We start from the raw sequence: 17136 nt of genomic DNA on the forward strand, positions 1-17136 counted from the left end.
TATATATATATATATATATATATATATATAATACAAGGAAAAGTTCCGTAGGTCCGGTGCATAGGTAGTTTAAGAAACGGAGCACACTTACGAAAATTGCATCTTTAAAGGGACACTAAAGGTTACCAGAAACTCAAGTTAAAGTGGTAGAGCAATGTTCTAGAACGTCTAAGGCGTCAATATAATCGCGAACAGAGCTTTAGTAACCGAGAAATTGAGGTAAATGCATGACACGATTTGAGACCCCCCAGCGACATTCCGGTACTAGCCCGATGACGAAAGCACTCCTCATAATTTGTGTTACTAATACTCAACTACTCGTATTAAAAATATCATTTCATTTGATTATAAGACGGAAAAAAATGCTACTTGTCTACGTCTATTCGATTCTAAGAAAAAATAATATTTTGAGGTTACCCTTCAGTAATATGGGTGTTCGAAAGGTTTCGTTTTCGCTCGACTGTGCGCGCTCGACTCTGCGCCGCGCACGCTTTGGAGTTTCAGTAGTTTCGTTGTCGCGTCGTGCTGTGAGGGTTCTGCTGGCTCGCGAAAGTTTCGTTTGGAACAAGCAGCGAGAATGCCACGTCCATGTGATGTCGTGGGAAGCCCTCGTTGCTTTCCCGCTCCGGAGAGCCGGTGTCGAGGCCGCCGTCGTAGTACGCAACGACGCCGGCAGTGCGAGCCCTCATCAGCAGGTCGCGCTCGTCGGTGCTCAAATCGCTGAAGTTGAGCCCACCATCGCGTGCCAATTTGTCGCTCTCCGGGTCCATTGCGACGAGCGTCGAAGTTGGCGTTATAGAATGAAGTACCCGCTTATGGGCGTCTTGCGCTGGAGTTTGAGGTATAGTAGCGGCGCCTGGTGGCGGTGCGGGAAACGACATCTGGGTCGTGCCAGCTTGGGTCGTATTGAGCCCTGGTTGTGGCGAAGCACGTTTCTAGGCCGAGTTCTGCGTCGATTCGCACTTTTTTATGCCCTTTTGCGAGCGCGAAAAGGCTCGTCACTTTTCACAGACCACGCTGCGAGCTCGCCGCAGCCTATAGTTTAACGAAAACGGACTCTCCGTGTGCCGTGGGACATAATGTGGGACGTAATTCGTTCCTCCTTCCGCTAGCCACCATACTCCCGCTTTCGCTCTTCTGTCGGCTCTGTCTTGGCTCTGTTTCTGGCCGCGCGTTTGCGTTTTGCGCAGAAAAGACGTAGCGCCGTCTGCGGACGCCGTTCTACTCACCGATGGCGCAACGTCACTATGAGACCATGATGTCAGTACTCCTCGATCGGAGGGCGGGTGATTTGAACTGCGCTAGAGGTACGCGGACGCTTCAGAACGCATTTTCTCCTAAAATAAGTCTCTCCTTGGCACGAAACAAGCGTTTCGAGGTTTCTGTGATGGTATTTCAACAGTCCACGTTGACTTAATAGTAACCTTTAGTGTCCCTTTAATGGTCTAACGTTTCGGACGTGGCACGGCCTTTGTCAGAATTATTCTGACGAAGGCCGTGCCACGGCCGTAACGTTAAACCATTAAAGATGCAATTTTCGTAAGTGTGCTCCGTTTCTTCAGCTATATATATATATATATATATATAATTCATGTTCACAATTAAAGGCAGTTTAAACTGTGATTTATGTAACGTAGTGTACTTGCTCGAGTGCAGCACTTGCCACATGCAATACATAGGCCAGACACTGAAACACCTTTCAGAGTCCATTTAACGACAGATCGTATGCCAAATCCCAACCAAACCTACCACTCTCGAAACATGTTAACATGCCGGGCCACTCATTTAGCAATCTCAAGCTAACCATACTTGACTCTGGATTCCTCACTAGCCAAGACCGCGAGCTTCGCGAATCTTACCTTATTCATAAATTTAACATTGTCTCGTCCGGAATAAATGAAAACAAAGGAAAACTAACCTGTATAACTTTAGATTGAGCACAAATATACACTTCCCACACAGTGTACATGTATAATTCCAATGCTCTTTTTTTTTACATGTGGCTTTCTGACGTATGTGGCTTGGAGTTGTACGCTTAACACCTCAATTTTTAGATAATTCGAGGTTGCACTTAGAGATGGCATGTGCTAAAGTACGTCATATTGTATTCACTACGCATAATCATGGTAACCGCTGGCACTTACTTGAGAGTCATGTTTGTATATGTTGTATCCTGAACACATGTGCATTTCATGTTTTGTATTCCAAAATTCGTGTCATTGATAATGACGCATGATGCGCAGTGTAAGTTCTAGTCAGCACAGATAGTGCGCCCTCTGCTCTTGATACGGTGCTTTTAAAGCTGTGTATGTGTTGTTCATGCGTTACTGTACTCTGACGAAGGCTGGTCCACCAGCCGAGAAGATTAAGTAAATACGTCTTCCAAAAGGTTCGTCGTCTCTTTCATTTATATATATATATATATATATATATATATATATATATATATATATATATATATATATATATATATATATATATATATATATATATATAGGGGTTTTCTTCAAAGTTCAGCACGCAGGACCCGACGTAACATACGCAGGAAAGAGACGACGAACTTTTTGGAAGACTTCTTTTACTTAACGTTTTCGGCTGGTGGACCAGCCTTCGTCAGAGTAGAGTGAAACATAGGTCGTTCGAAAAACATAGGTGACATACTAACATCTTCAAAGATCGCCACTTCTAACCCGACCGGTTGCAGCCACTGCAATAAACCACGTTGCAAAGTCTGCGCTCATATAACGCCTACATTTACTGCCACCAGCACAGCCAGCCAATTCATGTTCACTATTAAAGGCAGTTTCAACTGTGATTCATATAACGTAGTGTACTTGCTCGAGTGCGGCACTTGCCACATGCAATACATAGGCCAGACTGAAACACCTTTCAGGATCCGTCTTAACAACCACAGGTCGCATGCCAAATCCCAACCAAATCTACCACTCTCGAAACATGTAAACATGCCGGGCCACTCATTTAATAATCTTAAAGTAACAATATCGAATCTGGATTCCGCACCAACCATGACCGCGAGATTCGCGAATCTTACCTGATTCACAAATTTAACACTGTCTCGTCCGGAATAAATGAAAACAAAGGAAAACTAACCTGTCTAACTTTAGACTGAGCACAAATATACACCTCCCACACAGTGTACACACATGATTTCAGCGCTTTTTTTTCTGTCTTTCTTTACATGTGGCTTTTTTGACATATTTCGCTGTTGTTCAAAGTTGTACGCTTAACATCTCAATTTTTAGATAATTCGAGGTTGCACTTATGATGCCATGTGCTAAACATCACGCCTTTGTATCTGCATGTATAAGTCATTTTGCTTTCACTACACATAATCATGGTAACCGCTGGCACTTACTTGAGAGTCATGTTTGTATGTATTGTATCGTGAACACATCTGCATTTCATTTTTTGTATATTCCAAAATGCGTGTCATTGATAATCATTTATAATGTGCAATGATAATGATTTATGATGCGCAGTGTATGGTCTAGTCAGTGCAGATAGCGCGCCCTCTGCTCGTGATACGGTGCCTTTAAAACTGTGTATGTGTTGTACATGCGTTACTCTACTCTGACGAAGGCTGGTCCACCAGCCGAAAACGTTAAGTAAAGGAAGTCTTCCAAAAAAGTTCGTCGTCTCTTTCCTGCGTATGTTACATCGGGTCCTGCTTGCTGAACTTTGAAGAAAACCCCTATATATATATATATATATATATATATATATATATATATATATATATATATATATATATATATATATATATATATATATATATATATATATATATTGTCAGCCTGGCGAACGTCTGTGAATAATTTCTTGTCTTTTTTTGTCGAATTACACGTCTATCTCATGGAAAACCCTTTTATTCGTTAGACGCATATGTGATTTGCCCGCGCGGATTCTAAACGGGTGACAGGTGCACATTCGTGCTTCCTGTAGTCCATCTTTGTGTGGTCGTTTGGGCCAGAAAATCGGCACGGTGAACTAGAACGGTGCCTTACGCTTGAACGTCTGTTGAAATCTCGTTGAAAAAGTTAGACCAGTTTTGACGCGTATTAAGCAAAGAAATACCGTGACATTATTACCGAACTGTCAATGACAGGTGCTAATTTATCCCTATGTCTTCTTGGCAGCGTTCAGCATGCGTATCTGCTTTCCGACTGGCCGGCAGATGACATGAAAATGGGAAAGGGTCGTTCTGCCGTTCACCTTCCTTTTCTTTTCTGCTGCTATACTGGCTCAAGGGTTATGCGGCTCTGTGTCCCTCTGTCATGTGTACATGAATATATTTTCCCAGCTGTTCTTACTCTTCTGCCCTAACGCTGTTTCCCCTCAACAGGGCAGAAATTTGTGATGGTGGAAGCGAAGGTCTTGTTGGCGAAGCTGCTTTCCAAATACACGGTGGAGTCGACGCGGCCGCTCGAAGAAGTGAAACAAGCCTACGAGGTCGTCCTCAAAGCGAGGGGAGGACTGCGCGTCTGGTTCAGGAAACGCGGCGACCCTGTGTGATCGCTGCCGCCACGCTGCGTCACAGTTCTGCTCAGCTACTACAGGGCGCGCGGGAGCAACAACCACCGAGCTTCAGTCCCAGTGCTGCACCACTGTGTTCTGTGTGTGGTTTAGAGAGACAAATCAAGCGGCTCCTAAAGTCAGGTTCCAGTCATGCAACCGGACAAGACCGCAGCTTCGATAGTGAACTTTTAAGAGGGCGACTTCTACAGCATTCAGCCAACGCAAGAAAAGCAGACGCAGCACCTGTGCAACTTCTCGCAAGACATAACCCTGTCATAAAACTTTGACTTGGGCAAATCCTTAATGCGTCACTTTGGATTTAATACGACGCACGCAAAAACCAGGACGGACAGCTAGAAAGGCATACACCGCCAGCGCCGAACTCACCAATAGAGGATCTGTTGATACATACACAGCTATATATAAATAAGCACAAATATACACGTGAAAATAGTTGCCGGAGACGGCAACACTTTCACGAACACGAAGATTGTATTCAGGCGTAAATATCAGACTTCGCAAGAAATGGTCGAAGCATACCACATTTGCGAAGAAAAGAAAAACAGTGTTAACGAAGAGAGAGATAAAAGCAAGGAAACCAAACTTCAATAGGTTTGTAAGACAAAGAAACGTTGTTTCTGTAGAACATATTTTCTTGACATTAACTTAATCAGAAGAGTGCGGAAACCCGTGTCCTGTGTGAATTTTTTATTGTTTATTGAGTGCGTCAAAATACCCTTCAGTTGCGAATTTAGCGCTGGTGGTGTGTGACCTTCTATCTATCCGTCGCGAATTTCTTTTTGCAATGTTTTGTATCCAAACTGGTAACCCTGTCACGCGTGTCATATTAATGGGCACTTTGTGTCCGTTAATATGTATCTCTATATATATTCTATAGTCCAAAGTCGCCGGTGAAATAGATGTCGCAGCAGCATCGCACTGAGTTGCCCCCGAGACGAGTAAATCAATCCGCTCCACTGCAGCGGCTGTTCGTCCTCGCTAACAAGCGAAATAACTTCTCTGCTTCGATAGCGCTCAATGTTCATCGAGAGCGTACTTGCGACACAGATATTACGCTGCACGCTGCAAAAACTGAACTTCTTTAGTTTATACTTCTGAATTTACATTTGAAGATCAGGGTGATTTTTTTAACATTCCGAAATTATTGTTAAACAGTTACTTCAATTAATTTTTTGTAAATAACACTACAAGATTCGCTAGAGCATTTCAGGACGCGCGCCCTTATCCTAAACGCTGTCGTCTATGAGAGGGTCACCGAACTTGGACCGAACTACAGCCATAGCTTCTTTCGTTTGTTCCTTTTTCTTTCTTTTTTTCTTTTTTTTTTTTTGCTTTTTAGCAGAAGTGAATAGTCCGGTGACGAGGTTACAAAAAGGACAGTCCGACTGTACTGGTCGGTGCGCCTTCAGTCGTTGTTGTCAGATAAATTTGTGAAGGCCAGGGAGATTATTCCTTTGGTTATTATACGCTTTGTAATCAGGCTACCGATATCCGATTATCCGAAAATCGTGCACCTTTCTTGCATGTTCCAGGATATATATAGCTATCTGAGTTAATAAATACTGAAGTTTTCTCCGAAACCTAGGTTTTCCTGATCGTGCTACCTTTTTCACATTTTTGACGACTCCTTTGCGTGAGTCCGACAAATACCGAGCTCCGACAGGACAACCACATATCACGAAGAAGCGGCCTCGTACGAACTTCCTGTTATGATCCAGACACAGTGGGTCATGCAAAGTGCATAAAGCGTCATGTGCCAAGCATAATGTTCTTTGAAGAACATGAGCTACAATCTGTCTACCATTATACTTCCATTTTGTTTTTCCTTCTCCGCATCATGACACTCCGAAATCCGTTATTTTACACTGTCCTGTGGTACTTATCAGCGAACTAACGAGCATTGTCGCAGTGTTTATGGTGTGCATCAATAAAGCCAAACACGCTAGAAGCTGGCCCATCTTTGCCCTCATCACTGTAACCTTGGGAAAGCAAATGTAATCTCCTCACTGCAGGCAACTATTAAGTAGCGGACGTAGCACTGCGTGTTTGTGCTGCATGCTTTGCGGCGGCCCAGTGTGTGCGATGTACGCGTTTACATGCACATTAGTACGAATCTGAAATGAACGTTAAAGTAGCGTGAACATGGAGCCACGTAAGTATTTACATATAAAAACAGCCCAAGCACAAATACGAAAACACAGAAACAAGCAAAAGAAAAGCACCAAAAGTGACGCTTGAAGTTCAAGAGGACCAGCCTGCTCGATTATTCACTAGGTCTATACGTGCACAAAGGCAAACCACTCTGCAGTTTCTCAATGGTTGTGGCGTTCGGTTGCTCAACACGAGGCCGCAGTTTCTATTGTGGCGCCCCAGCGAGAACATTGCGATCGAGAGGCGGTAGGAAACCGCTTATGCACCACGCTTTTAGGCGAATGCTAAACAACCTCTTGGAGTGGAGCACTCCAGTACGACGCCTTTCACTGCTACTGCGTTGCTTTGGAACGTTAAACCACATCAGCCAAGTAACCAGCCACGGAAACAAAAATGCGGGTCAACCAGTACTCCGACTTTTCCTTGATAGTGAGTGTTAATAAAAAATTATGAGGTTTTACGTGCCAAAACCACTTTCTGATTATGAGGCACGCCGTAGCGCGGGGCTCCGGAAATTTGAACCGCCTGGCGTTCTTTAGCGTGCACACCGGTGCTTTCGCATTTCGCCCCCACCGAAATGCGGCCACCGTGGGTGGGATTCGATACCGCGACCTCGTGCTTAGCAGCCCAACACCACAGGCGCTAAGCCACCACGGCGGGCAGCGAGTGGTAATTGTCATTCGCAATTGCTAATGCTTGCTACCTTGTGTCGCCCTTCTTACGTCTTCCAGCGCTAAGGAGAGACAGCAATGAAGCCATTGACGAGCGTGAATTCACGCAGCGAACCTCGGAAACCGAGTCCACCAAAAACCCCCCCTCCCACATACGGATAGAAGAAGAAGAAGCCGAGTAGGACAGTCTTGCGAACATCGGCTCCCGCTTTCTAAAATGTTTTCGGCCAGATTTTTGAAAGTTTCCGAGTGGATTTTGTTACCAACGGAAGCCTAAAGACGAGAGGACAACGCTGATACCAAGTTTTTGTCGGTGGGTGGACTTTTCGCCTTATTACCAGTGTTTGTCGCCCGAACGGGCGTTCACTTCTTGCTCTCCTCATCGAGAAGTCTATCGGCGCCGGCGTGGTCGGTACTCCACGCCGACACCACTGCATTACCCCAGTGATCCGAAAATTCTGCAGCATGGAAATCGTCGTGGATGGGGAAACCATCACCGACGAAGAACTGAACGACGGCAGTTGGACCGCTCTCGACACGCAGCGGCGACATGCCCGACGCAAGACTGACGCCAAGACGCAGCCAGCCGCCGAAGGGAACAAAGGGACGCCGAGTGAAACGCCAAGCAGCGCACCGAAATATCGCGCTCGCCCGCCGTCGTTACCGAAGAGAAGGCCCCTACCGAAGCTCCCGGCCGAAGATTACAAGATCATCATTCGCCCGCAGTGCGCGATCAACCTGCTATCTTACGGCCCAGCCAAGATTCTGCGTACAGTGTGTGCTGCCGCTCAAGCTAACCTGGATGAAGCGGTGAAAGAAGATGAAGTCAGAGTACACCCTACCAGCAACACTGCGCTGATCAGCACCCTATCCAGGGTAAGAGCGGAAGCTTTATTATACCATCAAATGCCTTAAAATTGAGCAACAGCAATGTGCCGTTTTTGCATACGCACCGGCCCCCAAAAATTCAGTGAAAGGCGTTATCTATTACGCTTACTCGGACGAGACTGACGCCGACATATTCAAGGAAATGTGCACGAGAAATCCAGGATTGGAAATCGCTGGTGAAAGGATAGGATCCTCTCGCCATATTGTGTTGACATTTGCCGGACAAACATTACCCAAGCACGTCCGCTTTTGGGCCTCAATCTTTAACGTGCATCCATTCCGCGAACGGATTGAAGCCTGCTTTAACTGTCGCCGGATTGGCCATCCCTCCGATGTCTGTCCGGACCCAAGACGACAACGATGTCACCATTGCGGCGACGAAGAACATGAGACGCCGCCACGGGGAACTGTGGCAGCGTGCAAAGCGTGTTGCATCATCTGCCGCGGCAGTCACCCTACCGGCGCTCCCAGTTGCCGCTATCGCTTCTATGTACCTGCGCAGCGCAGACAGCCAGCCGGGGAAGGAAAAAGAGGAAGCGCGACCATGTCGACGACAGCAGGGCCACCGGCGAGTGGCGCACAAAACGCATCTGGCGACGGCACAGAGAGCGGAACGAGCTACCGAGTCGCCGTGCGGCACGGCCGGCCTTCCGTGCGCTCCGATCAGCGCGAAGCTTCAAATAGTAGGAGTGGCAGCAGGCAGCGCAGCTGGAGCAACAGCCAGTCTCGCAACCACTCCAACTCCAAACAACGCAGTGACCAGGCGGTATCGCGGAAGGTCGCCTGGTCAGCCAATCCCGAGCCCAACACCACGTTCGCACGACCTCAACAGGATGCAAACCAGGCGAGGGAGCTCGCTGAAGAGATTAGAGTACTGAGACAACAGCTAGAGGCAGCCAATGCCAAAATCAGGGCCCTAGGAAGTAGGCAGCCAATTGGAGACGCCTCTATGACGCCAGCTGCACGCGAAATAGTGCCTGTGTTCGGAAAGCTGAACTTGAATCGATGGACGCAGAACCGTCAAACAAACGCAAAGCGTCAGTGCGGGACACACCCAAGGAGTCCGAAGCCTCAAACCCTACGGACAGAGTAGATAAGTTAGAAGGAGCAATTGCTCAGCTAGCTGAGACAGTCGCCAATCACATAAAGTCTACCGCAGAATTTCAGCAGATGGTATCCCACGAGCTTACCAGGATAGGCGCTGTGTATAGAGCCGAACGTACACAGGGCCTTACACAAAGCCCGGAACACGAACAATTTGCCACCACAGCCACCAAAGTGCTCAACACTAAGGGCTTCAAAATGACATCTGTATTGCCGGTAAGGGCAGAACCGTACACCAAAAAAGATGGCTGAAACTATTAAGATTATACAATGGAATTGCAGATCCATTGTAGCAAAAGCGTGCAGCACTGCAGTTTGAACTCGCTAGCTTTGATCCCAAGGTAGATGTTGTAGCCTTACAGGAAACAGGCACGCAAGTCAAAATTACTGGTTATACCACGTTCAATTAATTAACTGAAGCCGACAACAAACCTTCTACGGCAGTTGCGATACAACGCAACCTTACGGCAACGCAAATTGATCTGGAGGAAGAGAAAATTCCTTACACGTTTGTACAGCTACTGCCTAGAAAAAAGGAACACAGATGTGTATTCATCCTTAACTTGTACAGCTCTCCGAAAGATAAAGGCAACAGAGTTATTGCCCTCCTGAAAAAAGCATGTAAAGCTGCAGAGAAGGAACAACTGGTTGTTGTAGGAGATTTTAACGCTCCGCACACAGTCTGGGGATACCAAACCTGCACTAGGAAGGGCAATGCGCTATATTCAGTGACAAGTGACTTAGAACTTACACTCATCACTGACCCAGATAGGCCCACGCGTATCGGCAACAGTGTAAGCAGGAATACCACACCCGACTTATGCTTCGTCAAAAATGCCAATGAGGCTCTTTGGGATAACACCGAAACTAGTCTTGGGAGCGATCACTATCTCGTTGTTATCGCTATCCCTTCCAAAGGGCATAAAAGGAAAATGAAGCTAACTCCACATACCAAATGGTATGTATTCCGATACGTAAGAAACCGCAAACAGCTCACCGATATAGCAGACCTCACTGCGTGGACGAATGAGCTTATCCAGGATGTGGACAATGCCACAACCATGGCACCGATAGAAGAGGAAGGCCCCGTGCCAGACTCAAAACTCCTAGGTTTATGGGAAAAGCATCGAGACCTTCAGCAGAGATGGCTAAAGAATAAGAACAACCGCACGCTGCGCCACGAACTCGCCGCCCTAGAGGAAGAGATTCAGGACTACTCTAGCGAGCTCAGCACTATGCAATGGAACCAATTATGCGACAGCATGAATGGCCAGTTGAGCAAAAAGAACCCCTGGACCCTGCTTAAACACATGCTAGATCCACAACATTCTATAAAAGTGCTGCTCACAAAAAGATTCAGAAAATCGTACACAGTTTCCCGGGAACAGACTCTGAATTCGTAAACCTCTTGATTGGGCAATATCTTAATACAGAACGGGAGCCGGGTGCATATATAGAGTACAGGGGAGACGAAAACACAACATTAGACGAAGACATCACCGAGGCCGAAGTTCGCGCCGCTCTCAGCTGCCTACGCACATCATCAGCCGGTAAAGATAAGATCACCAACGCACATCATCAGCCGGTAAAGATAAGATCACCAACAAAATGCTCAGGAATCTAGATGACCCTACCATGACAATGATCACCAAGCTTTTTAATCAGCGCTGGCAAAACGGTACACTCCCGCAAGAGTGGCAGCACGCTAGCGTGGTCTTCATTCCTAAACCGGGCAAGTCACTCAGCCTAGAGAACCTCAGACCCATATCCCCTTACCTCTTGTCTTGGTAAGGCTATGGAGCATGTAGTTCTCAATAGGCTGGTTGACTATGCCGAAACCAACAACCTCTTCCCAGAGACAATGATCCGCTTTCGACCCAAACTGTGCACCCAAGACATACTGTGGCAAGTACAAAATGATATCCTTAACCCCGCGCCTATACGCGCAACTCGAACAGTGTTAGCATTAGACATACACAAAGCGTTTGACAATGTCTCACATCGAGCCATTCTAGAAAACGTATCCAACATGAACATAGGTACTATAGGTACACCACAGGGAGCAGTACATTCTCCTTTCCTCTTTAATACCACCATGAGTGGCTTATCCCGACAGCTCAAAGAGATTCCTCATATCAGGCACGCCATCTACGCCGATGACGTAACGATCTGGACGTGCACTGGGTCGGATGGAGAGATTTCAGAATCACTGCAGGCAGCGGCTGACGCAGTGCAGAAGCACGCTCGCAACAATGGCCTCAGCTGTTCGCCGAAAAAATCAGAATTGCTTATAGTCTGTAACAAAAATCCCTCAAATCCGGCTGCCAATATGTCCGCACACATTCAGGTGCAGGTAGCTGGACAACCGGTCCCACCCGTTCCTAAAATCAGAGTGTTAGGATTGTGGATCCAGCAAAACACACACAACCAAGAAACCGTAGCACGACTCCAAACTACAGCTGGGCAATTACAGAACCTTCTTAGGAGGGTCTCCAACCGACGGCACGGAGTTAAGGAGAAAGATGCCTGCAGGCTAATCCAGGCTTTTTTTCTGAGCCGAGTGGCGTATGTCTGCCCTTACCTGCATCTCAGGAAGAGGGATTTGGAACGGATTAACGGTCTAATACGAAGGTTATTCAAACAGGCTCTTGTGCTACCAAAATGGACTAATACGGAGGCTCTCTTGAGTGTAGGGGTGCATAATAACGTTGAGAAAACCATAGAGGCCCACAAATGGGCTCAAACAGTTCGATTATCCGGCACACACGCGGGACAGCGGATCCTCGACACTTTAGGGTATCGCCCAGCCTTGGACATCCCGCAACGACAGCGGATACCTAACACTATCCGGACCAAGATCGTTATCCCCCCGCTTCCGAAAAACATGAGCCCTGAAAACAGCGGTAGACGCAAAGCTAGGGCGGCGGCACTCTGGCAATGCTACAAAAACCAACCCGCCATATACGTGGATGCTGCTCGCACCAGTGATGGTCGACACACCATAACCGTCACTAATGGCGACGGACACACCATCAGCTGTGCGACGCTAAACACATCTTCCATTGTGGAGGCGGAGGAGGCCGCCATCGCCATGGGCACGTCCATTCCGGGCACCAAGATTATTATATCCGACTCGAAAACAGCGATTCGTAATTACACCTCAGGTTTCATTTCCCCTCGAGCATTCAGAATCATCATCAAAAACCTTAATCAATTGAAGTTGGCGTGGGTACCCGCTCATGCGGGCAACCCTGGCAATGAGGCCGCCCACCTAGCCGCCCGAGCAGTTAGTAACCGGGAGGTGGGCTTGCCCGACGGGGTTGACCGACATGAAGGTATCCACACCTATAACGAAATGACCGTTTATTACCGCGAATCCAGGCGAATATATCCATCCCCGCATGAGACACTGACAAGAATACAGGCCACTAACCTCAGGAGAGTACAGACTAGATCTGTACTTAGTCCAAAAAGGCTAGCTGCAATGACCGGTGGTGAATATCCACCAAACTGCAAACATTGTAACTGCCCCCTGGCGGACCAAGATCACATGTTGTGGGGATGCCAAAAGAACCCTCCCCCGAGAGAACTCTTTAGGCGAGCTCCCTCACATGCCGAGTGTGAGATGAAGACGAAAACTTCCAACCCGCAAGACCAGATACGGTTGGCGGAATGGGCTTATAGTGTCGCGGCAAAGCAGACGCCACGCTAGCCCACACCACTGGGAAAGAAACCTCCACTCAAACTTGACAATAAAAGTTTTCTCTCTCTCTCTCTCTTCCACATACGTAAAGGGAAAAAAAAGAGCATGCACTTGGATAGGTGTCTTTCGGAGGTGACTAAATGCGATCTGAAGAAAAAAAGAATAACAACCCCTGAAACAACAATCCATACTTCTTGACTGATGCAGGAGAACAATGGGCACTTACTAACTTGACGGCGCGCTTGCCGGAAAAGAACGACCATTGCCTCAACTCGCGTAATTAGGGGCACGAGTCTTTCCAACTCCTCTCACGAGCGGTGTCCCGTGTCTCGGCTTTGACGTTGTCGCGCTTTCAACGTAAATTGTGCAAATAAAAAAAAGAAAGATACAGTGTCTCTGTAAGAGCTCTAAAAATAAGATGCCTTCTTTCTTTCTTGCTTGCTTTCTTTATAAAAAAAATAATATATAAGAAAATATACTAAGACGATATAGTCACCGACGGATGCCTGATAGAAGGCGTTTGTTGTTATTGTTTCTTTAGCTTGCTTCTTTTTCTGTTTTTGAAGGGGGTGGAGAAATGTCGACTGCTGAGAACATTTAATCCTAAGTTTTATGGGGCAGTGATGACCTGCAGTTGTCGACGCTGAAATTTGGGCTTGTTTCAGCTCTTTTGAGAAAGAAGAAATCACACACACAAAATCATTCCTTTACTTAAAAAGCAAGGGGCAGGGTATACTATCGACAACACAAGACCGATTACTTTAACATCAAATATAGTGAAACTTATTCAAAATGGGCTTCATGGGCATATAATAGAGTTTATTAATGAAAATCAATTTAGTCCCTGTCAAATTGAATTTAGACCTGGTTATTCAATATTGCACGCGCATGTAGACCTTGAAAGTCGCAGTAACATTGACTGGTACAAAAGAAAAAAAAAGTATGCGGGTTTAGTTACCTTAAATATATGTAAAGCCTATGACAGTATTGAACATGCAATTTTAATAAATGGGTTACCACGTCTTTCCAGGTTATATTTTCAAAAGATAAAAAGGCAATCTCTGAGTTGTGTACGACTCAAGGCTTTTTTACTAATGAAGAAGATATTGCAAAGGAGCTTAACAGCTTCTTCTCCAGTGTCTTTACTACAGACAATGGCGAAGTAGATGACTTTCGTGTTTCTCGTTGCTTCCTTCCTCTAGGCGAACTCCAGCTTTCCGAGCGAGGTATATTTAAACTGTTGCTCAATCTAAAACAATGTAAATCATCTGGACCTGACGAAATTCCTAATGCATTTTTAAAGAGGTATGCGGAGTGGATGGCCAAATACCTCTTAGTTATCTTTCAAAAATCATTGTCGTCGGGGGCCCTACCTGACGATTGGAAATTAAGTAAGATAATCCCAATACCAAAAGGCGGAGATCTTAAATGTGTTTCCAACTACAGACCTATTGCACTAACGTCAACGCCATGTAAGATTCTTGAACACGTTGTCTCCAAACACATCAGAGAATTCCTGACGAGCAAAAATTTCTTCAGTGAGTCTCAGCATGGTTTTCGTAGCGGCCTCTCGACAGTGACCCAACTTGTGGAAACAGTGCATTTCATCTGTGAAGTGCTAGATCGAAGAGGCCAAGTAGATATCATTTATCTAGACTTTAGAAAGGCATTCGATACGGTTAGTCAGACGAAATTATTATTGAAGTTAAGAGTCGTGTTAGGTAACTGCAAAGTCGTCCAATGGATCGAAGCTTTTCTAATGAATCGCCGACAGTTCGTTAGTGTTAAAGAAAGCCAGTCTACAATATGTGAGGTCGTCTCCGGAGTGCCGCAGGGCTCTGTGCTGGGACCCCTGCTATTCCTAATATTTATCAATGACCTGATAGCAGACCCATCGATTCAAGTCAAATTATTTGCAGATGATTGCGTTATTTTCACTGAAGTAACCTCCGCAGCTGACCAATTTAAACTTAATTCTTACTTAGATCAAATACATGAATGGTGTAGAAAATGGCAAATGTCACTGAACTTGGATAAAACTGTATGCATGACAATATCGCACAAACACGCCCCCTTACAGTTCAACTACTCCCTATTGGGTACCCCACTAACACGAGTGACCGAATACAAGTACTTGGGCGTAACTTTGACTGCAAATATGAGTTGGAATACCCATATTGACCATATAGTAGGCAAGGCAAATCAAAGATTAGGATTTATTCGACGGACTTTCAAACAAGCATCCGCAGAATCTAAGCTTATTGTATACAAAATGCTAGTTCGTCCTATAATGGAATATGCGTGCGAAGTATGGGATCCTTACGACCAAAAGAACGCACTAAAATTAGAAGGTGTGCAACGGCGTGCCTTGCGCTTCATTTTTTCCAAATATCGAAGACAAGACTCGGTGTCACCACTTTCTGAAAAGGCAAACATTCCTTTGCTTAAAATGCGAAGGAAACAGAAAAGGCTGAGCCTCTTTTACAGCATTATGAATCATATGGTGCTGGTAAACAAGGAACGCTACATAACCGAGACAACGTCGCGTGTAGTAAGGAATAAACATTCAAAGTACGTGAAAGAAGGTAGATTTTCTAAGGATTGTTTTAAATATTCTTTCTTTTTGCAAACTGCGAGAGAATGGAATAAACTGCCGGAGAGAGTGGTAAGCGCGAGAGACTGCGAGCAGTTTCGGGCCCAACTTCAACAATACTCTTCTTAGTTTGCTAGTGATTTCAGTTTTTGTTACCCTATAGCGCTGTACTAAGTATCACAAGCTGATGTACTAAGTGTCACGAATTGCTCTTAATATTGTTTGTGTATACCTAATCATATGCACTGCTGTGTGTTTAGTGTTTGTTGGTGTACAGTATGTAATACGTTATTGTACTCATTCCTATCTTGGCCCTATAAAGGGCTGATAGTATGTTCAAATAAATAAATAAATAAATAAATAAATAAATAAATATTGTAGCATGGGTGAAGGATGTTTTAAGAGAGGGGGAATTTTATTGTTTTTCAAGTGGATTTTCTTCTCGTAAACATAAGCAAACAAGAAGTGTACCTAGGGAATCGGTACTTCCATCAGTATTTATTATTTTACTGTGCAGAATCCCCATTCACCCAGGTGTGAGTACCTACGTTTATGCTGACGACACACTGCCTTTTTTTTTCTTATTTTGCTATGGCTCGTAACAGTTACTCCTTTTACCAAGTTTTACCATTTACTTCTTCTACCAGATTACAAGCACCTGGCATTTCCCTAGCGTAGTGACTCCTGTAACACAAACTTGAAGATACTTGAAGGTCTCCATCTCTGAACTTCTACACAAGTCGGCTTTCGCGCCCACGTACCACTCTCGTCTCGTTTTGCAACGAGGAAGAAACAATCCGTTGCTTAATTCTATCTTGTCACCACTTTATATGGCGGCAAGAAAAACTTGGAGGACGCTTAAGATTCGCCTTCAAGAGTGGAACGCGATAGCGTTATCGCACCCCGTTAGCACCGCCCGCTCATTCGCTCGGCATGCTCTTGAGTCACACGTAGCGTTCGGCGCGGCAACGAAACGTGCGCCTGAGCAAGCGGAACGAACAAAAGAACTCGGTGTCTCGGAGAGAGAAACGATCTACGCGAGCCAAACGTCGTGATCGGCACGGACAGCCGGGCCGCGACGCGTCATGAAGGCGGACGCGATCATGGCGCTGACGCCTCGATGGGATCGTCCTCTATCTCGCTTGGGGGCACCACGCAGACGCATGACTCCTCGGAAGCAGCTCGCCACACATCGCAGGGGACGCTTTCCCATCAGGCGCGCTACGGCACAGCGATCACGTCAGAGGCGTCCCGCATCGGACGCTGCACCTAGGAATCGCGCTGTGAGCGGAAAGAGCCGCGTCGCCTAAACACGAGGGTTCGAGTGACGCACGCTGGAAGTTGGAAGGGGAGAGAGCGAGAAAACTTATGATACGCAAGGGTATTGGACACGTATTGGGGCATCCTCGCACCGTTCTCCGCACGGCCCGAAGGGGACAAGCGGGTGAGTGGCGCGACACGTGTCGGGG

General features: G+C 46.1%; 1 protein-coding gene across 1 annotated transcript in view; it reads left to right on the forward strand.

The window, feature by feature from the left end:
- The window catches only part of LOC126531806 (cytochrome P450 4V2-like), a 46284-nt gene extending 39775 nt beyond the window's left edge, over positions 1 to 6509 (forward strand). The window contains exon 11 of the mRNA XM_050179534.3: positions 4364 to 6509. Coding sequence (XP_050035491.1) covers positions 4364 to 4533 — 170 coding nt within the window. The 3' untranslated portion in view covers positions 4534 to 6509. The remainder of the gene's footprint in view (positions 1 to 4363) is intronic.
- The last annotated feature ends 10627 nt before the right edge of the window (positions 6510 to 17136 follow it).

The sequence above is a fragment of the Dermacentor andersoni genome, chromosome 5, assembly GCF_023375885.2.
Source record: "Dermacentor andersoni chromosome 5, qqDerAnde1_hic_scaffold, whole genome shotgun sequence".
Taxonomy (NCBI): Eukaryota; Metazoa; Arthropoda; class Arachnida; order Ixodida; family Ixodidae; genus Dermacentor; species Dermacentor andersoni.